At 38.4% G+C, this 18,388-nt stretch overlaps 1 protein-coding gene across 3 annotated transcripts; it reads right to left on the bottom strand.

Annotated features, from left to right (window-relative positions):
- Positions 1 to 874: 874 nt before the first annotated feature.
- On the bottom strand, positions 875 to 18,186 carry RAB23 (RAB23, member RAS oncogene family). Of its 3 annotated transcripts, none has more exons than XM_015622787.3 (7): positions 18,078 to 18,186; positions 15,767 to 15,968; positions 14,852 to 14,937; positions 9,566 to 9,722; positions 8,047 to 8,129; positions 6,715 to 6,807; positions 875 to 5,847 (listed from the first exon to the last, which is right to left on the bottom strand). In XM_015622787.3, the coding sequence occupies exons 2-7, from the start codon at positions 15,919 to 15,921 to the stop codon at positions 5,711 to 5,713; spliced, it is 711 nt and encodes a 236-aa protein (XP_015478273.1). In that variant the 5' UTR covers positions 15,922 to 15,968; positions 18,078 to 18,186; the 3' UTR covers positions 875 to 5,710. The 3 variants fall into 3 exon arrangements, with proteins under 3 accessions (XP_015478273.1, XP_015478276.1, XP_033368890.1); XM_015622790.3 differs by having other exon boundaries at positions 18,085 to 18,174; XM_033512999.1 differs by having other exon boundaries at positions 18,074 to 18,161.
- Positions 18,187 to 18,388: the final 202 nt, after the last annotated feature.

Below are 18,388 nucleotides of genomic sequence, written 5' to 3'. Positions count from 1 at the left end.
GCTGCCTTGGTGGCAGTGCCTAGGGTGTTACAGTCGGAGTATCACACCTGGATGCTTTGAGGGCACCAGCCCACGGTGAGAGCCCTGCATGTCAGGCTCCTGCACAACCAACAGCCAGGAGCCCCGTGGTTTTAAATGCCTTGGATGGGCCCACATGCTTCGCAGGAAATCTCCAGAGCTGTGTGCGCTTCTTGGAAACCTCAGCTGCTGTGAGGTCACTGTCACTGCATTTAATTTGCAGAAACAGCACTTCAGGTGGGTGCTTTGAATGCAGACCAAATTTCAGCTTTGAGATTGTGAGAAGTTCTAAGAGTTAATGACATTAATTCTGTAATTCCTTTTTAAAAAATTTTCCAGCTATTCAACGGTATTAAAACCCTTTACAGTAATACACAGCCTGGGTTGTTTTCAGAACTCGTGCTGTGCAACACTTAAGTTGAACACAGCTTCTTGTTGCTTGTTGCTTAGAATATTCCTTCAATATTTGGATTTTTAAGCTCATTATAAGGTTATTCAGGCAAAAGGTTTTTTTGTTTTCTTTCTCAGATATTCTTCATTGTATTGATACCTGAAAGAATTTTTATTTCTTACAGCTATCACACAATTGCAGAATATGTGGGTTAGAAGGGACCAGTGAAGGTCATCTTGTCCACTGCCTCTGTAATGAGCCTAAAGCGTTGCCAATTAATCCTTATCAGGGTGTTAAGCAAACACACTGATTTTCTGTGTTTAAAACTGTATGCAAGAGGGAGCAGGAGTATGTTACTTCCAATATTCTTCAGATACCTTGGCAAAGAAGCAGATGGTTGATTTGTGTTTTACTGAAAAAAAGAAAAAATACCAAAACAATGCAAAACCCCTAACCAACAATCACTAGTGAGTGATTATTACCTGTTTATTTTCATAAATATAAAATGTACTAGGCATCTTTGACATATTAATAATACTTTAATGCCACTTCCAATGTCTACAATCTTTGACTTAAACCTTGTCACTATATTGGCCAAACCAGTCATGAAATGCAAAATGACCAGAAAGAGCAGAAAAGAATCCCTATTTTGTTTTTCAACCACATGGTAAATCAGAGGCAAGAGCTAAGAAACACCATTTCTATTTGACTGGGGTGTCCACACTTGCTCCTTTGAGTGCTCTCATGAGCTGCCTTAGATCCCAGCTGTTGGCAACACACACAAGAATCAAGCACATGTTTCTCAGTCAGACTGAGGTTGCACAGTTTGTAGTTACAGCAATTTTTGAAATTTAATATACTCACAATTTAATATAACCACAAAAGTAGTGACTTATATCAGACTCAACAACAAGCAAACAAACATTTTAAGTTGCATGATGCAACTAGTGTCACTTACAAGAGAACAGCAGAATTAATTTGTAGGGATTTTACAGAACAGCATACACAAGATACTCAGTTTTAAACACTGATTCTTCTGATCAAGGATTTATGGTATGATGACCTTTTTTTCTACAAATCTGTTACATTTACTTGAGAGCATGATGGTGATAAAACCAGTTATGTACATTTCTTCTTTTAGCCATTTGCATTTAAGCCATTGGTATCAATGCATCTTAATCCTCACAATGAGAGTGGTGTTCCTCCTGGTCCACAGTAATTTTTAGTTTTTCTTATCAACTTAAGTGAGTTTGGCAGAACTGACAAACTATTTATCTGTATTACCCTTTGAGAAACCTGAGAATGAGCCTAGTTCAGTACTAGGACTCACCTGGTTTCAAGATAACTCATATAGAACACTGCAACATGGAACAGTTTCAGGTTTCTCTTACTCCACTATAGCACCTTTCATTTTAAATCTAAGCATTGCTGTGTTTTTCATTGTATAATTTTGATTACCTGCTTGGATGCCATAATTAACAGAGAGTTATTTTTTTGTCTCAATATTATTGGTGCATTAGAAAGAGGATCTGCACAGCTTTTGCTTCCTACAAAAAGATGGCAAGGTAGTTTTGATGAATTCAAGTCTGCTGGACCATTCTTGCACTCTAATTTTGGTACAGTTAGTGTTCAGGTTCTGCAACTTCAACCAAAGGTCTATGAGTACATTTAGAAGAGCAGCAGGGGCTCAGGTAGTGTCACTGGAATGAGAGCAGCGTGTGTTGGCTCACTGTATGATGAACTCCCACCAAGGAGAAGGGCAGATCACTGACCCTGTTAACACCTGGAGCTCTCAGCCTGAAGGGTGCATGGACAGCTTCAAATGCAGGTTTGCTGAGTCTTGTGCATGTACCCCACATAACCCCAGAGTGCTGTGTGGTCAGCTGCTCAATGTTATTTAGATTATCCCACCTCCACAAAAATTATGTGAAGGAAAACCTCATGACAGATGTGCTGCAGCCCAATAATGAAGAAAATAAGAAGTTGTATTTTACTGAAGCATAAAAATTAAACAGGAAATGAGACTGACTGTGATAATTCAGGCACTTTGACTGTAAAAGTCTGGCCTTAAGAAACACTGAAAAGAATACTTCAAAATTGTCTTAAGTGGAATATTTAATTTTCTTTTTAATTAACCACACACACAAGCACAAAAATTAAGTGTGATCAGTCATACAACTTTGAGATTTTCTATTTCCAGCTGGAAATACATCCCTAGCATTACTGCTTTGCATCTAACGATGCCCCACGTACTGGGAGAACACCCATTCACTGAATGGATAGAACACAGAAGTGACAAAGCTGTAGTGTCATACTCTTTAGTGAATCCCTATTTCACTAAGGCAGTAACAATCACTAAAGTTTCCTGCTAATGGTAGCTTTATCAGCCAAGGGCAAAGAATTGTGGCAAAATCAAGATAATACAGCCAGTAAGCTATTCAAGAGATACAAAAAGAATATACAGGAGTGCAATGAATTTTGTGTCTTGTGGGACGAGCATCTCTTGCTCTTAATCCAGGGTATCATGGGTGTAACAGAGCTATATCCTCACCCACCATGCAGTCCCAGGGTTGCAAAGAGAAGAGCATTTTTATTACCAGCCCCACACCTGTAGGTTTTGCTGACTAAAACATACTATATTTTAATGAGTACACTTGGAGTGGAGAATGAAATAATGTTTGTAATAAAAAATTATTCATGAGGGACAACACAAGTGCTAAAACATTTAGGCATGTCTCTTCTTCCAAAAGGCAAGAGTTAGTGCCACTGAAGAGTGATGTGAATACCTAAGGGTTCCTGCAATATCCAAGTCATTTGGCTTACATCTACACACTAAGAATCAAAAATTTCAAGCAGTGTACATGCAGGGCATTTCCCAGAAAGATGCTAATTTCGGCACTTTCCATCTCAGTCATATTGGAGGACAAGCACTGCAATGTCTCAACAAAGAAAGATCCACTTTAGATTTAGGAGGGGAGTAAAATGAAAACTCACTGTTACCCAATGCTGCAAATAACTATTCCTACATTAAAGTATATGCACTACATTTCAACATATCTTAAATTTATCAAGTCTTTCAAGTCTCCATCTATGAAAATTACTACTGAGTCATTAAAAACAGTAGTGGCATACTTTACATATAAACAGCCTATATTAATTGTACAGTGTGTCACAGTATAACATAAAATAGTACAAATTGTCATTATACATAATAAAGACTTACTTTTCAGTACCCTGTATGAAGTCAAACAAGGCAAAAAAGATGTTTCACACACTTTGTGGTTTTGTTTGTTTTTCAGGAAAAATGAATAAAACCCCAAGAAACTTGCAGATAGACAATGAAATGTTGAAGTTTACATATTAAAAACAAATTTTTTCATGCATACACTGTACCTTAAGTTGTGAGGTGGCCTCATGATGTTCAGTCATCTTATCCCAAGTACCTCACTTCTTAAACTGCTAAGACAGATGGGACTTGACTCCATTTATAGATACAGTGATTAAATGCACTTGTTAAAAAATGGAGGCCTTTATCCAAGAGAAAATACAGGAGACATTATGGTGAAGAACACATGGTTTAGCTGCAGTAGCAAAAGGGATGGGGTGCCCTCCTCCTTGCCAGCAACAAGAAATCTCTAACAGCTTGTCAAAGAAACTGCTGTACTCGGTACAAAGTCTAATACAGTAAACATAAAATACAGAGTTCAGAGATCTTTAGTGTTTGTGCATAACTTGCCACTCACTTCTCTCCCTGCAGACAGTGGGAATAAGAATACATTTCAGTTTTCATACTCATTGACTTAGAAACAAAGTCAGTCAAGCTTCCTACATGAATTCACATAGTGAAAAGTCCTTCCTTCAAAAATATACAGGATCACTCAAGCAATTTTCATTCTCATACACCATTTATAAAACTATTAAAACTCTGATTTTTTTTAAGCAGCATATTTTGCATTTGTCACTGGCAGACTTGTAGAAATCTTAGAAAGTTAAAATTATATCATACCATACAAAACATGTAAATAAAATGGATAGTTTTTAAAAGGCATGCATGCTCTTGAAGAAGATTATAAAGTCTTCATTTTTGCTAAATAAAAGGTATCTTGCTTAGCATTTTTAAAAGCACCTTAGTGATTTAGGAGCCTTAGCCCAAATAACTCCGAAGTTAGATTTGGGCTCCTAAACATCTAAATTACTGAAGCACTTTGAAAATTTTTTGCCATGTCTCTCATCTTGCAGAATTAGATTTCCTTAACTTGAAATCTAAGTCAACATTCAAGAATGTCTCCCTAATATAATCAGCTGCAATTTTTTGGATCCCTGTAACTTAGTTTATGGTATCTATAAAAAAAACTCAAATTAGATAAATACTTTGTAACACCACTTTGAAAATTCCTTTTTCGTAAGACAACACAGGATACAACAATAAGAAGAATACTATTATGTGTTCCTTCTGAACAGCTATTAGTGTTATTTGTTCAACCTGTTACAACTGAGAAAAACAAACTTACAAAACATCTGTAGCATAGCATTAGGTAAAAAGGAGCAGTTTTGGCACCATACATTTTTAAATCTAAGCTTTTAGGCCTGAAGTATAGCAAGTTAAACACACACAGTGGCAGCTTGAAAAGCCTCTTCTGAAATGCAACATTTTTAAAGGACAATTGGAAGATGCTATTTGATGATCATTAGCTGATCTCCAAGTAATGTACACATTGGAACCAAGCATAGATATCATCCCAAATGTCTACATATATACCTTAGCACACATATATATAATGCAAGGATCTTGCACCCACAGGACTGCCAGAATCCATATTAATATGGTCAGGCATAAAATTAAGTAGTGTTTTTTTTGCTCTTCATTTATCTTGGTAGTGTCCAGACTAACCACTCTAATATCTTCTTTGAAATTTAGTTACAAGGTTGCTACATTATCTTGGGCCATAGAATTACAGTCCGTACCTATATGTGTAAGTACTATCCTTACATTAAATGTGCTTTGAAATTCAGCAATAAACTAGTTCATAGCTCTGTAAGAAATTCCTTGAAAAAGGAAAGGCTCACCTAACCTGTACAAAGTGCACGAGGCAGCCACGGTTCTGTTTGTCGCCACCAGGTGTCTCTCGCCACGCAACAAACCCAAAGCATCAGCAAGTTCGTCTAAATCCACCCTCAGTCAAGGAGGCACAAGATTTGCTAAAGCACCGGTAAAAATACCTCTACGGCTGGCTTTATTCTGTATTCAATTGCACAACTTCATCCAATTCTCTGAGTTGCTTAATTTCCTCCAAAAGTGGTCTAAGGTATACTGCAGCTGCTAAAAGGACTTCTGTTTTTCTTGGTCCTCTGTTTGTTTGGTTTAAGGTTGATGACATCTCCACCATTAAGAGTGCTAGAATTTTGGTTTGAGTGACTTCCAGATGTATTAAAAACACCTACAGAATTCAGACAAGAGAAGTATTTGTATTTATTTATTGCTTGCAGCATAATACATTAACATTTTAGACACAACACCTGCTAAAGCATAGGAGAGCACCTCAAGTGTGTACACCAGTTTTTAAATCTATTTTGGGTCATTTTTTCAGCTAAATTGGAAGTAGAGGCAGTTGCAATTACTACCAGCCAGGCAGTACTTAGAGCTGGTATATATCTGTGCAGTTGAAGGGCAGCTTATGCACTCATCTGTGTATGTGTATGTTACTAACTGCACAAAGTTGTGGTTAGTTGAGTAACATAAGAGAAGAAAAACCCGATGATATAAAATTCAGAGACTTTGTTGATATAAAGTAAAAGGCCTTTTTCCCTGAATAAAAAAGGACTGCTCTATGAAAAATAAATTACCTGACTCAGAAATGCTTTAAAGAAGAACCACAGAAGTTCATTGTTTTCTTACAGAAGGCAACTTGTGAACACCTTCTGATTACATGCCAGACTATTTCCCCATGAGTCTTACACGTCCACATCGAGGTGAGCAATGCTATGTAATGCTAATTAAAAAAAAACCCAGCAAGCATCCTTCTCAAATTCTTGTACAATCTTCTTTAAATTAATTTAGTAAAAGCATTAGCTAGAGCCAAGCATTAGCTAGAAACTTTTGTATATCAGTTTGATCATCTTGTAACTTCAAAGTCACTAAGTTATTTTACAGAAAGAGATGATAGCCTAAGATAGGGAGGTAATAATTAGACCCTGATTCACACTGTATTAATTCCATAAGGAAACATATGAGACAACAAGCTTTGATGGTCTCACAAACAGCACAAAATACTGGTTTTAGAAGTTTTTTATTATAATATACATACCAATCTTGTTACTGCTTGTATGTACTAGTTCTGAATCTTCTGCCGTTTGTTGCTTGAGCTTTTGAAGATATTTATCAGCCAAATACTTAAAAACTGAAAAGTTAAAAAGCAAAAAGGCACATCACAAAATGCTTAAAAATAATCATCATCTTCATAATGCCATTATATAAAAATTCTGCATGGTGACAAAAATGCATTTCACACCCCAGGTTTAGCACTTGGTGAATGATTCTGGGCAAGTCTGTGTGCCTGGGCAGAATCCAGGTCACTCCAGTGTCTGTCCAGCTCTTACAGTTTGCAGTACTGAAGACTTGCACAGAAATACCTCAATACACTTATAAAAAAACCAGGCACACACATATTGCCAAATGTTTCAATTAATGCAACTTGGAACTTTTTACAGTTATGTAGGAATTTCATATATACATTTTTTGCAAGAAGCCTTAGAAAAATAGTAGTTATGTAAAGTAAATCCATTAATAAAACTTGGCAACAACTTTTTTCTAATTAACTAATGCTACCCTCATTTCTACTGGAATATAAAAAGTTGACCTAGGAATCTGAAAAAATATAGAACTAAAGCAGAATTTTCAGAACCCACATGTCTTATGATTATTTACACTTGTAACTCAGCTCATTTAAAAATGATACAAAAGAGTTTTACGTTTTCATTCACAGATTTTTCTCATGGTGAATCATATTAATAAAGAAACAGGGAGTTTACTATTAATCTTGGCTAATTAAACAAGAATATATCATTAAGGAGTATAGTTCATGATTATTCAAATCCAGCCCACAAAAGACAGAGACTCAAAATTTTAGCACTACTCTTATATAATTAAGTACATTAAAAGTGGTACTTAGGAACTAATCAAATATCACCGGTAGACAAAACACTGCAATAGATGCAATGTGGTTTATATAAATAAGACTAAAATATACAATAATTGTTTCTATCAATTATTTAGTAACCATTAACAATTACTAAATAATCTGTTCGACAATTTGTATGTTGTGATAATTGAACTTCTATGCCTATTTGTTTCAAAAGCTCGTGCTTACTGACAGTCATCAGGACTAAGGAGCCTTAACACTGGCACTTGTAAACATCACAGCTGTGCGTGTTTGTGGAAGAGAAAGATGTGCACAAAGAGATGGGTCTAACCCTCTGATACCAGGTAATTTTAGCTGTGTTTAAGGCCTGCTGCTACGGAATTTAAAGAGGGTTGCCACTAGCACGCAACAATGGGTAAGCCCCAGCTGGCTCCAGCCCGGGGGATGCTGGGCCCAGGGAGCAGCGGCAGGACACGCCCTACCTACAGCTCCTCCTACCTTCGCTCACGTTCAGGTCTTCCTTCACAGACGCTCGGTAGAACCTCACCTTCAGCTTCTTTGCCAGTGCTTCTGCTTCCTCACTGCACAACATAAGACAACTTCGTAAGTCCTTATTTGGTTCATTTGTTAGCATTTATTCTTATAAACAAAATGCTTCATTTTAAGTTAAACGTGGCAAAGTGGGTTGAGAAATTCCAAGACAGTCAAAAAATACCTAATCCTTAATTTCTTTACAATATCTCCACTATAAAAAGAAGGTATTTACATGCAGCTTTTTTATGACTCAAAATAATAATTACTGACTTTATTAAATAAAACTTCACAAGGGTTCGAAGAAGAGTGTTGGTGAAACCAAAGGGAGGCTGTAATTAACAGCACTATCACTGCAAACTGAACAACAACAAAAAGTAATCCCTAAGTATTATCTTAAAGAAGCAATGTGCTGTGCAATCAGATGAGTGCACAGATGAAACCAAGAATTACTTTTTTCTGTGAAGTGAGAAAGAACTTATGTTAGTTTAAGAAACTTATGAATACTTCCCTAAGGAAAATCACATCATCAGAAAGATTATGTTACTGAGGCAGACAGTGTATTCTGAGAACCAAACCTAAGTGACATACCATGAATAAAGGAGGAGTTCAAATGCAATTTTGCTTTTCCTTTGAAAAATCCTCAGAATTCTTTGCAGAGGAAGTAGAAGCTGATTTATGCCATCAATGATAGCAAACAGACAACAAAGAAAGCCAGTGCAGGAAACAACAAAAAAGAAGAAATAATTTAAATCTCTCAGGAAGATGACAGAAATTGAAGAAGTGGAGAATGATCAACTTCATCATGCACTATTTTCTACATGAAATGCTGTGGTAAATAAAAGGATTTGTTAAGCTGATTTTATGACAAGAATGAAACTGGTCACATACACAAGGGCAGAATGAACTGACAATAAAATCTGTGAAGAAAAATACAGCAAGGAAAATTCAGCACCATGCAGTTTGAGAATATTACCACACACATACTTCTGTAGTTACAATGTTTTGATAAAAATGAAAAATAAAAAACAAATTAAAGAAAGCAAAGAATATTAGCAAGCATTCACTAGCCAAACAGATAATGTGCCTTCAGTGGTGCACAGCACAGTTTAAAAGTAACTGAATTTTAACAGGAGAGAAAATTTATAGTTTTATATTTTCTGAGTTTAAAAAAAAAAAAAGGGGGTGTGACTCATATTATGCCAGAACCAAACTTTACATGTCATTCCTCTATTAGTTTTGGCATCAGGATGCAGCATGAAACAAACAGAAAGCTCCTAGCTTTGCAGCACATCTGCCCAAGTAGCTACACTCATGCAACAACACCTGCCCCATGTGCTTCTAGGGCACATCTGGATGCAGGACACAAGTGGGACAACCCAGATTCTCTCTCTTCACCAGAAACTCCCACAGACTTCGTTTTTTAAAACTTGTGTATACAGGGGGCACCTACTGATCTTTAAAAGTAGTACACTAGAACTCCTACTTCTTTATGCAAGAGTCATCAAGAAGATCAATCTTATTCTGCACAAGAACTGTGGGAATGTCTCCAACTTCGGTCACAACTTTTTCCTTCCAGGTAGGGATTGCTTTGAAGGATTCTCTGTCAGTTGTAGAAAACACAAGAACACAAGCCTGGGCTCCTAGAAATATACAAATAAATTACAAATACATAAATTAGCCAATAAAAGATAGAAAAAAATAAATTGTAATGTATTTAAAATATGAGGGATTTTTCAAGTTGGTTTTTTTTTTTTTTTCCATAAACATGCACTTTTACCACCAGCTTGTGTCAAACCACTGGTCATAGACTCCCTTAATGAAAATTCATTGCCATTTTATTTTGATCATTACAGCCATCTTCATGATGACTATGCGTCTGTTACCTTTAAAGGTAATTTTTAAACCTAGCATATTGAATGTATGCAGGGGAAAAGAACAGGAGGAGATCTGGAAAGGCTGGAAAAAGGGAAGGGAAGGTTCGTTTATTGCTGTTTTACAGACAGACTAATGGAGGCCAGAGGGAAAATTTTTTCCTGTATCCTGCATCTGTAAAGAACATTTCACATTATTCTTTCTGGTACAGTAATTTGAATTCTGAAAAGCAGAAAACTTTAAAAAGCTTTCACATGAAGTTGTGATTATTTCAAGTAAATTGGTAGTAGCTTTTTGGGGAAAAGAAACAGTGTGTTTCTAATTAATAGCATCAGATAGTCTAATAATTCTATCAGCGCACTACAATAAATTATACAAAACCTTTTGTTATGGTTTTGTAAATAAACAATAGGTAAACTCCATGGATACTCAGAAGGTACTTCCACAACTGCAATATTAGTTTGTGGTCTTCTGACTGTCCAGCAGCCCTTTGTCATTCTTCAGAAACTACTTTTCTTTCCACACATATTATTTATATGCCTTCAATATTCCAGTTATTTAGTAACAGAGCATTAAAGGAATAGATAGCCAGTGTTTTTTGAGACCCTAGTATAATCTTGTGATGAACATCTCCAATTAATATCATAGAGCATGAAAAATTTTTGATCAGCATGAATTTTACCTCTGAGTTTCACCACGTATCCTTGATTCCTGTATTCTGTTTATCTTTGTGTTTCTCTGACACAAAGCACACAAGTTCTCTTACTAGGTTTGCTTTTATTGAACTTTTTTAAAGCCAGGTTCAGAGTCTATCTTGAAAAATATTTCCTACAGTCTTTAACGTTCTTCCACATGCATATTAAGACCCTTCTGGTATGGTTTTATAGAAGACAGTAAGAACTGCCCTAAGAACTTCAACTGAAGCTCTACCAGTAGAAAAGCAGCAATGCAGCCTTCCATAATTTCCCCTATTATTTGTGTTGTAAAATTCTGTTTTCCATACTGTCCACAATGTACTCGAAAGCATGCAGTTATTCTGATGCAATTCTTGTGACATAGGTGTAAAATTTATTTTTCTTTCCATGGCAGGTTAGTTTGTAATTGCCTATTACCTCACAAGGTAGCTTAATGGAGATGAGAGCATTTATTAAAATACTCCCAACCATGTGTAAACATCACTTTGTTCAGTTTAAAGACCAAGAAATCCTTTGTGAAGTTTCCAAACTAAGGCACCTTCACTTCATCTTTCTCCTTTTACCCATTCCTTCTGAATGCTACCACAGTTAACAGTAAGTTTAGAGGGAAAAGCCCCTAGCATGTGGTAGGTAAAGAGAAGGCAGCATACTACATCAGATGTTATTCAATTTACATATAGTACAGGTAGAATGCAGGTGCCAAGGACAGTAAAAATACCTTAGCTCGCCCATATTAGTGTCAAAAGGGAAGTATATGATAGGCTTTAATGAAGAATCAAACTGAAATGTTTTTGAGGACCTTCACGATTTTTACAACAAACAACAGTAAAACAAAGTGTCATCAACAATGACAAATTCTATACACTCCTGTCATTGTGTATTTCCAAACATTTGCCAAAGTTTTTGGTCACTGGATCGTAAGGATCAGACTTAACTAACCCAATAACTCTGTAAGATGCTTATTTAAGAAAAGAAGAAAAAAGCAGTTTTCCTCTCAGGTTCAATGCAAAACAGTACCATTTGTGACCTTTCTGAAGTGTGCTTCATTATGGTACAGAATTTAGTAGGGCAACAGAGTTCAACAGCAGATTCTGCAGGGCAGAGATTTTTATTTTCTTTTCACCTTCAAGAAATCTGCTAAATATTCAGTATTTTATTGAAAACATGAACAATTTGAGCAATTATAATATCCATCTAAGAGTTCTAAGGAGGAAAAAAAGGAGACAAACCCTAGAATTTAACCATGTAAACACCTTTTTTTATGCAGGCACTGACAGTATTCAAGGGTCAGTAACATTACTATCTCAGTCATCTACTAATGTAGTGATACACCACCTCTGTCGTACAACAACAGGCACTGGCAGCAAAGGCTCAGGATAGTGTCAAACAGGAGCCTAACAGCTCATGATGTTCTCAATGAATATTTTAAATTAAAATTCTTTTGTAAGAAGCTGTTCCATAAAGCTTTCTTAAAGTACTGAAGAAAATGACATTGTGTGCAATTACTGCATTGATAATTCCTCTATATTTTAAAATGTTTCAACTGCCTGCAGAATCACTGACATAATATTTATACCCAGAGCTGTTCAGAAGAAAATTTAGAGACTAGTGCTACTTAATTCAAGTAAAGCATGAGCTTGTCAGCTGAATTGGTCTCAGAGTTCTTCAGCAGATAATCCTATCCCCATAGACTCCATAACCACATTTTTTTTTACTTTCATAATGGTACAAGCTTTTGCAATAGAAAAAGGATAAGGAAATTCCTTGCCATGAGGAGACTCTCACAGGGCTTTATACCTGACTCTACTCATTTCACTCAGTACTTTGCCTCAGCTTTTCCAGGCTACGACAGAAAGCACATATTACCTATAAAACTGATGGTAACTTGTTCAATCTCACTCTGAGATCAAAATCCAGTATCATCACCCAGAAATTCTTGTTTACTGCTGATGTTCTAACTTCTGTGGATCCTGTCTGTCTTTAACAGGCTCAGCAGGATTTAATGTCTCCTTAACAGTATCTAAAAGAACTGTACCAGGGCAGTATTGCAGGCCTTCCATTATCATATTTGCTACAGACAAAAGAGGTTAACAAATGCAAACTAAAGCAATCCTATGAAGGCTTTATTACAAAGAATGAACTATTTTTCAGCAAAATGAGGATCCTGACAATTTGACTAGTCAGCAACCGAGTAACACACTAATGAGCAAGATGTCTGTTTTCCATCAAAAACCTAACAAGGATCTTTAAGATATACCAGTGGTAGCGGAAGGAAGAGGATACATGCATGAAGAAATGATCACATACTGCTTTGAGAAATATTTGACTTCAATCACAAACAAACTGGTGAGAAGATGCATGGTACGATACAAAAAAAGAAATTACTAAATACATACAGTGCTTCCTTCAACTCTGAATTTAGGCTGATGGATTCCTTGCACTGTGTGATCGTGGGCATGCAACTACACTGGGGTCTGCATGTAGAAAACCACATGACAAATCCACTGTCAACTCCAATTCTCTTTCTCTGCAAGGCTGAATGAATTTGGTCCCTGGACAAGAAACACTCAGAGACCGGCTCTGAAGCATTCACGTGTTAGCACTGAAGAATTGACAATACACAGTGTCCCAGGGGAGTACGTGAGCCCCAGTGAATCATAGCGGGACAGTGACCTCAGAGAAGAAAACCTGAAATTAACAGCCAGTATCTATCTTACCTATCTTAGAGGTGTTCTCCCCTTATCACCAATAATATCCTAGCATTTCCAAAGTAAGCTTGACTCTTTGCTTCTAAAATAGTGTGATTGCTGATGCTAGACCAAAATTGCATTCCAGGCTCTTCCAAATTCCCTTGTCCTTCATGAATCTAAGTCTAGTTTAGAGCAGGCCCTGTATCTGACACCTTGAACTATTTATTACATCATGCTGCCACAATGTGTACAGGCTGACTGTGTTTGACTTCACTGCAAAGAACTGTACAAAGAACCCCAAGGCAGAGATCTAACAGCACTATACTGGGCATGAGTCACGACCAAGATTTCAAGATACTCATGCAAATTTTTTATTTTGCTTTTAAACCACCAGGTTGCTTGTGGTGAGGCCAGTAGGTGTACTTCTGAGTTCTTCTCTCCATATTCCAGCCTATCAGTCCCAGTAATTCGGAGAAAAATTCTTTGACTTGAAACAAGTGGGTTGAGCAAAGCACACAAGAGGACCAAGGGCCAAGACAGTAAAAAGGAAGCTCCAAGTGAATCGATTACTCCTGTCTAAAATTCATATACTCAACTTGTCATCTGTAAATTATCTATATCCACATGACAAAAGAAGATCTTTTTCTGAGGAAATAGTAATCATCAATCACAGGCAACAGTGAGAAGTATTACCAAAAAAACTCACCTATTAGCAAACTGATTATGAAATAAAAAGATTGTAAGACTGTAACAACCTGAAACAGTTTGGCATAATCATCTCTAAATGAGGCAATTTTATACCATAGCAATATCTTTTCCCCCCACCTCAGGTAATTAGTTGGCAAGAACTGAAGAGCACAATTTTTGCCAAGTCATTTGTATCTCTCCCATTAAAAAAAAACAACAAGATAAATATTTACACAACCACTGTTAAATTGTAAGTAAAGAATGCTTAAATATGCAATTTGTAACTGGTTAAGTTGATAAGCTGCATTACAAAAATAACACAGTTTATTTTATGAAGTAAATATGCTTTTCTCACTGCTCTTTTTTTAACATATTCAGGGCAGACTATACTAGCAAAAGAACTGCTGTGCCCTCTAAACTGCCTTTCTAGGATGACTGGTGGATTTTCCCCTCCTTGGATTAATTACTATGTGCCTCATCCATAGTTTTTGGAATATTTACAAATATGTGTCTCACAGAAGTAATGAAACACTTTTAGAGGCAAAATATACATTTGCATCTCATTGTTTGAATGTCTACATTCCATCCAGTTTCTGTGCAGGTATTTGTCGCATTTCATTCAATGTTTTCCAAAGGGCACAACTGCATAAAGTGGACATAATTAAGACAAAGAACTTTCACAAGAAGAAAAAATATTTAAGAAATGAAAAGCTGAACTAAACATGCTTTGCACACACATGAAATAACTAAAATTCTTAATACAAAAATATTTTAGAGATGTGCAGACCAAGAAAACCCAACAACTAACAAACATGGTATTTTCACCTCTGTAGTAGGCCTTAGTTATTGCATCAAATTCCTCTTGACCTGCAGTGTCCCATAACATTAGCCTGACATCTTCACCGTTAACTCTGAAATAAACAAGATAGTTTTGTGACCAATGCAGTAACAGCAACAAATCAAAACAATTGGAAATATGGAAATACTTCTATTTCTACATTTCTTCTATTAGTAAGAGTAATCCAAATCAAATTTAACTGGATTTAAACATAATGTAACTTATTATTAATATTCATTCACCTTTATAACATACTATAGCAACAGTCCCTCAACTACATTATATGCTCTTTACAGACAATCTGTATTATATTTTCCTCTTCCTTTCCTCTTCTTCCTCTGCATTTCTCTCTACAATGAAAAATAAGATAGACATTGAAACAAAACTTAGGTGCCTGAAGAATGGTGCTTTTGTCTTTTTAATCTGCTTGCAGAATTCATAGAATTTTCTTACTGCTTATTATGAAATTTTCCACTTTAAGAACATAATTGTGTATTACCTACTTATACTGCATAAAGACTGTAACAAATGTTTTCACAGTCATTTTTTTCTATATTGGCTAATAAATTTGTGTAATTCTTTTATCATAAGCAGTTTCACTTCACAAGAAATTGCAAAAAATAAATTTAAAATAATCGACAGGTGGTAGAATACAAAGCAAACTTGTCAAAGAGCTTTTGTATGGCAGAGATTCCAGATTTTATTTATAATTTTAACTTTTGGATGGAGAATAAAGGATATAACTTTAGCCCACAGTGCAAGACAGAAAACAACTCCCTTTAGTGTGCTTCAGAAACAGCAGACCTTGTTTTCTAAGCCTTTGTAAATTTCAGGATTACAACAGGAAAAAGAAATAGAGATAGAGGTAAAAATCAATAGTATGTCATCTGTTTAATACATACTGGATCTGTCTTTCCAGGAAATCTACACCAATAGTTTTCTTGTAGTCTTTTGTAAAAATCCCCTTGCAATATCGCTGAATCATACTGGACTTCCCAACAGCTCCATTTCCTACTACTACCACCTTGATGGCAACCTCCATATCTTCTTCCAACATCTTTGCGTCTCAGGTGACTCTCTGGTTTATTCAGGAAACTACTGATTCTGTCAACAAAGTAAATAGCTATTATGTTCATAAAAATGCTGTGAATAGAAAGCAAGAGGCAAGATGATCACACAGATTAGGGTGCATATAGGTAGTAAAATTTATTTCTGTCTGTCACAGACTGCTGAAGTGACCTCAGGCAAGTTATTTAACTAGGTTTGGTCTGACACTAATTAAAAATTAATAAAAATTGAAAGTAGAAAATAATTTATTTGGCTTATTGCAAAGATATTTCACTGGTGTATTAGTGGCTTTTTTCTTAATGAGGAAGAAATGGAGGCACTAAACTACAAAATCACAGAATCATTAATGTTGGAAAAGACCTCAAAGATCAGCAAATCCAATCTTTAACCCAACACTGCCAAGTGCTAAACCATATCCCTAAGTGCCATGTGCACACACCTTTTAAATACCTCCAAGGATGATGATGCTGCCCCACTGTCCCTGGCAGTCTGTTCCAATGCTTGATAACCCTTCCAGTGAAGATTTTTTTCTAATATCCAACCTAAAACTACCCTAGCAAACCTTGTGGCCATTTCCTCTTGTCCTACTGCTTGTTACTTGCAGATGAGACCAACCCCCACCTATCTACAACCTCCTTTCAGGCACTTGTAGAAATCAGTAAGGTTTCCCCTGAGCCTCCTTTTCCCCAGGCTCAATGACCCCAGCTGCCCTAGCCGTTTCTCATAAGGACTTGTGTTCTAGACCCTTCACCTCATTGCCTTTGTCTGGACACCCTCCAGCCCCTCAATTTCTTTCTTGCAGTGAGGGGCCCAGAACAGCACACAGGATTTGAAGTGTGGCTTCATCAGTGCTGAGTACAGGGGGACAATCCCTGCCCTGCTCCTGCTGGCCACACTGTTGCTGACATAGGCCAGGATGCCACTGCCTTCCTGGCCACCTGGGCACACGCTGGCTCATGTTCAGCTGCTGTTGACCAGCACCTCCAGCTCCTTTCCCAGCGGGCCCCACTCCAGTCACTCTGCATGGGATTGTTGTGACCCAAAAATAGGAGCTGGCACTCGGCTTTGTTTCATCTCACACAATTGGCCTCGGACTATCAATCCAACCTGTCCAGATGCCTCTGCAGAGCCTTCCTACCCTTCAGCAGACCAACGCTCCCACCCAACTTGGTGTCACCTGCAAACTGACTGAGGGTGCACACAATCACTTCATCAAGATTGCTGGTAAAGTTATTAAACAGGACTGGCACAAATACTAAGCCCTGGGGAGCACCACCAGCAACCAGCTGCCAGATGGATTTAAATCTACTCACCACCACTCTCTGAACCTCCATCCCTCAAATGCATGCCTCCCCACACTCTGCTCTGAGTCCTACTAACTCCTGTAAAAGTGGTTTCCTCCTTCAAAACAGGTATACCGCATCTATTATCAGCAGGCATGGTTGTTGTGTAGACTGACCCACCACCAAAAAACCAAAATTCTGCCTTGTAGCATTCGGCTCCTCCTCTTTCTTCCTATTTCATTCCCTGTGACTGGAAGGCCAGAAGAGAACACTGCTTGTGTTCCTGCTCTTAACCAGTTGTTCCAAGGCTCTGAAGTATTTTTTGGCCGCCCTCAGACTTGCTACAACTTTATCCCTGCCCTCTTGATAAAAGCTAAGTTTCCCCCACGTTTTTCTATGCCGGGATATCATCACAGTAACATTTTGCAGCTGCAGAGTGACAAATTTTCTCCCAAGAATCAGATCACCTTCCTTTCGAAGGAGGGGAAAATGCTCCCGTTTTAAAGGCTCTGCCCACCACCACACTCGCAGCCGTGCTGGCAGGGCGCAGCTACCCGTTCCCTTCGCTCGGCTCGCTCAGACAGATGATGTATGATGATGTACCTTGACTGCATTAGCCTACACGCGGCTACCCGGAGTTCGGCAAGCCCCGTGAACACCGGGAAGCCGCATGGCCATTTTGGGCGAGAACAGAGGCAGCCACCCACGGGTTTCCGCAGCCATTCATCCCACCGACACCTCCCGGCCCCGGCCGAGAGGCCACGCCGAGGGCGGAGGCTCGGCCACCCCGGCCCCTCCCGCGGCCCCGCTCCCGCCAGCCCGGGGCGCCCCGGCTCCGATCCCCGCCCGCCCTCTCACCAACCCCTTACGGAGCGGGCAGGCGGCGTTCTCTCCGGGGGCACGGCGGCGGAGGGGCGCAGGGAAGAGGAGACGGAGGGAAGGCGAGAGGAAACCGCTCGCTGGGGCCGACCCAACCCGGACGCACATCCCGGCTCCCCCGCCCGGAAGCGCCGTCAGGACCGGGGGCGCCGCTCGGGGAGGCGCCTGCCCGCTGCCCCCGCCCCCGCCGCGGACCCTGCCGTGTGGGGCTGCCCAGGAGCTGCTCCCGGAGGGCCGCGCCGGGGCTCGTGTGCGCCCGAGTCGGGCTTGAGGCGAGGGAGAAGTTGCTATTGA

The sequence above is a fragment of the Parus major genome, chromosome 3, assembly GCF_001522545.3.
Source record: "Parus major isolate Abel chromosome 3, Parus_major1.1, whole genome shotgun sequence".
NCBI lineage: Eukaryota > Metazoa > Chordata > Aves > Passeriformes > Paridae > Parus > Parus major.
The sequence above is the reverse complement of the archived record's forward strand: the minus strand, read 5'-3'. Positions and strand labels throughout refer to the sequence as shown.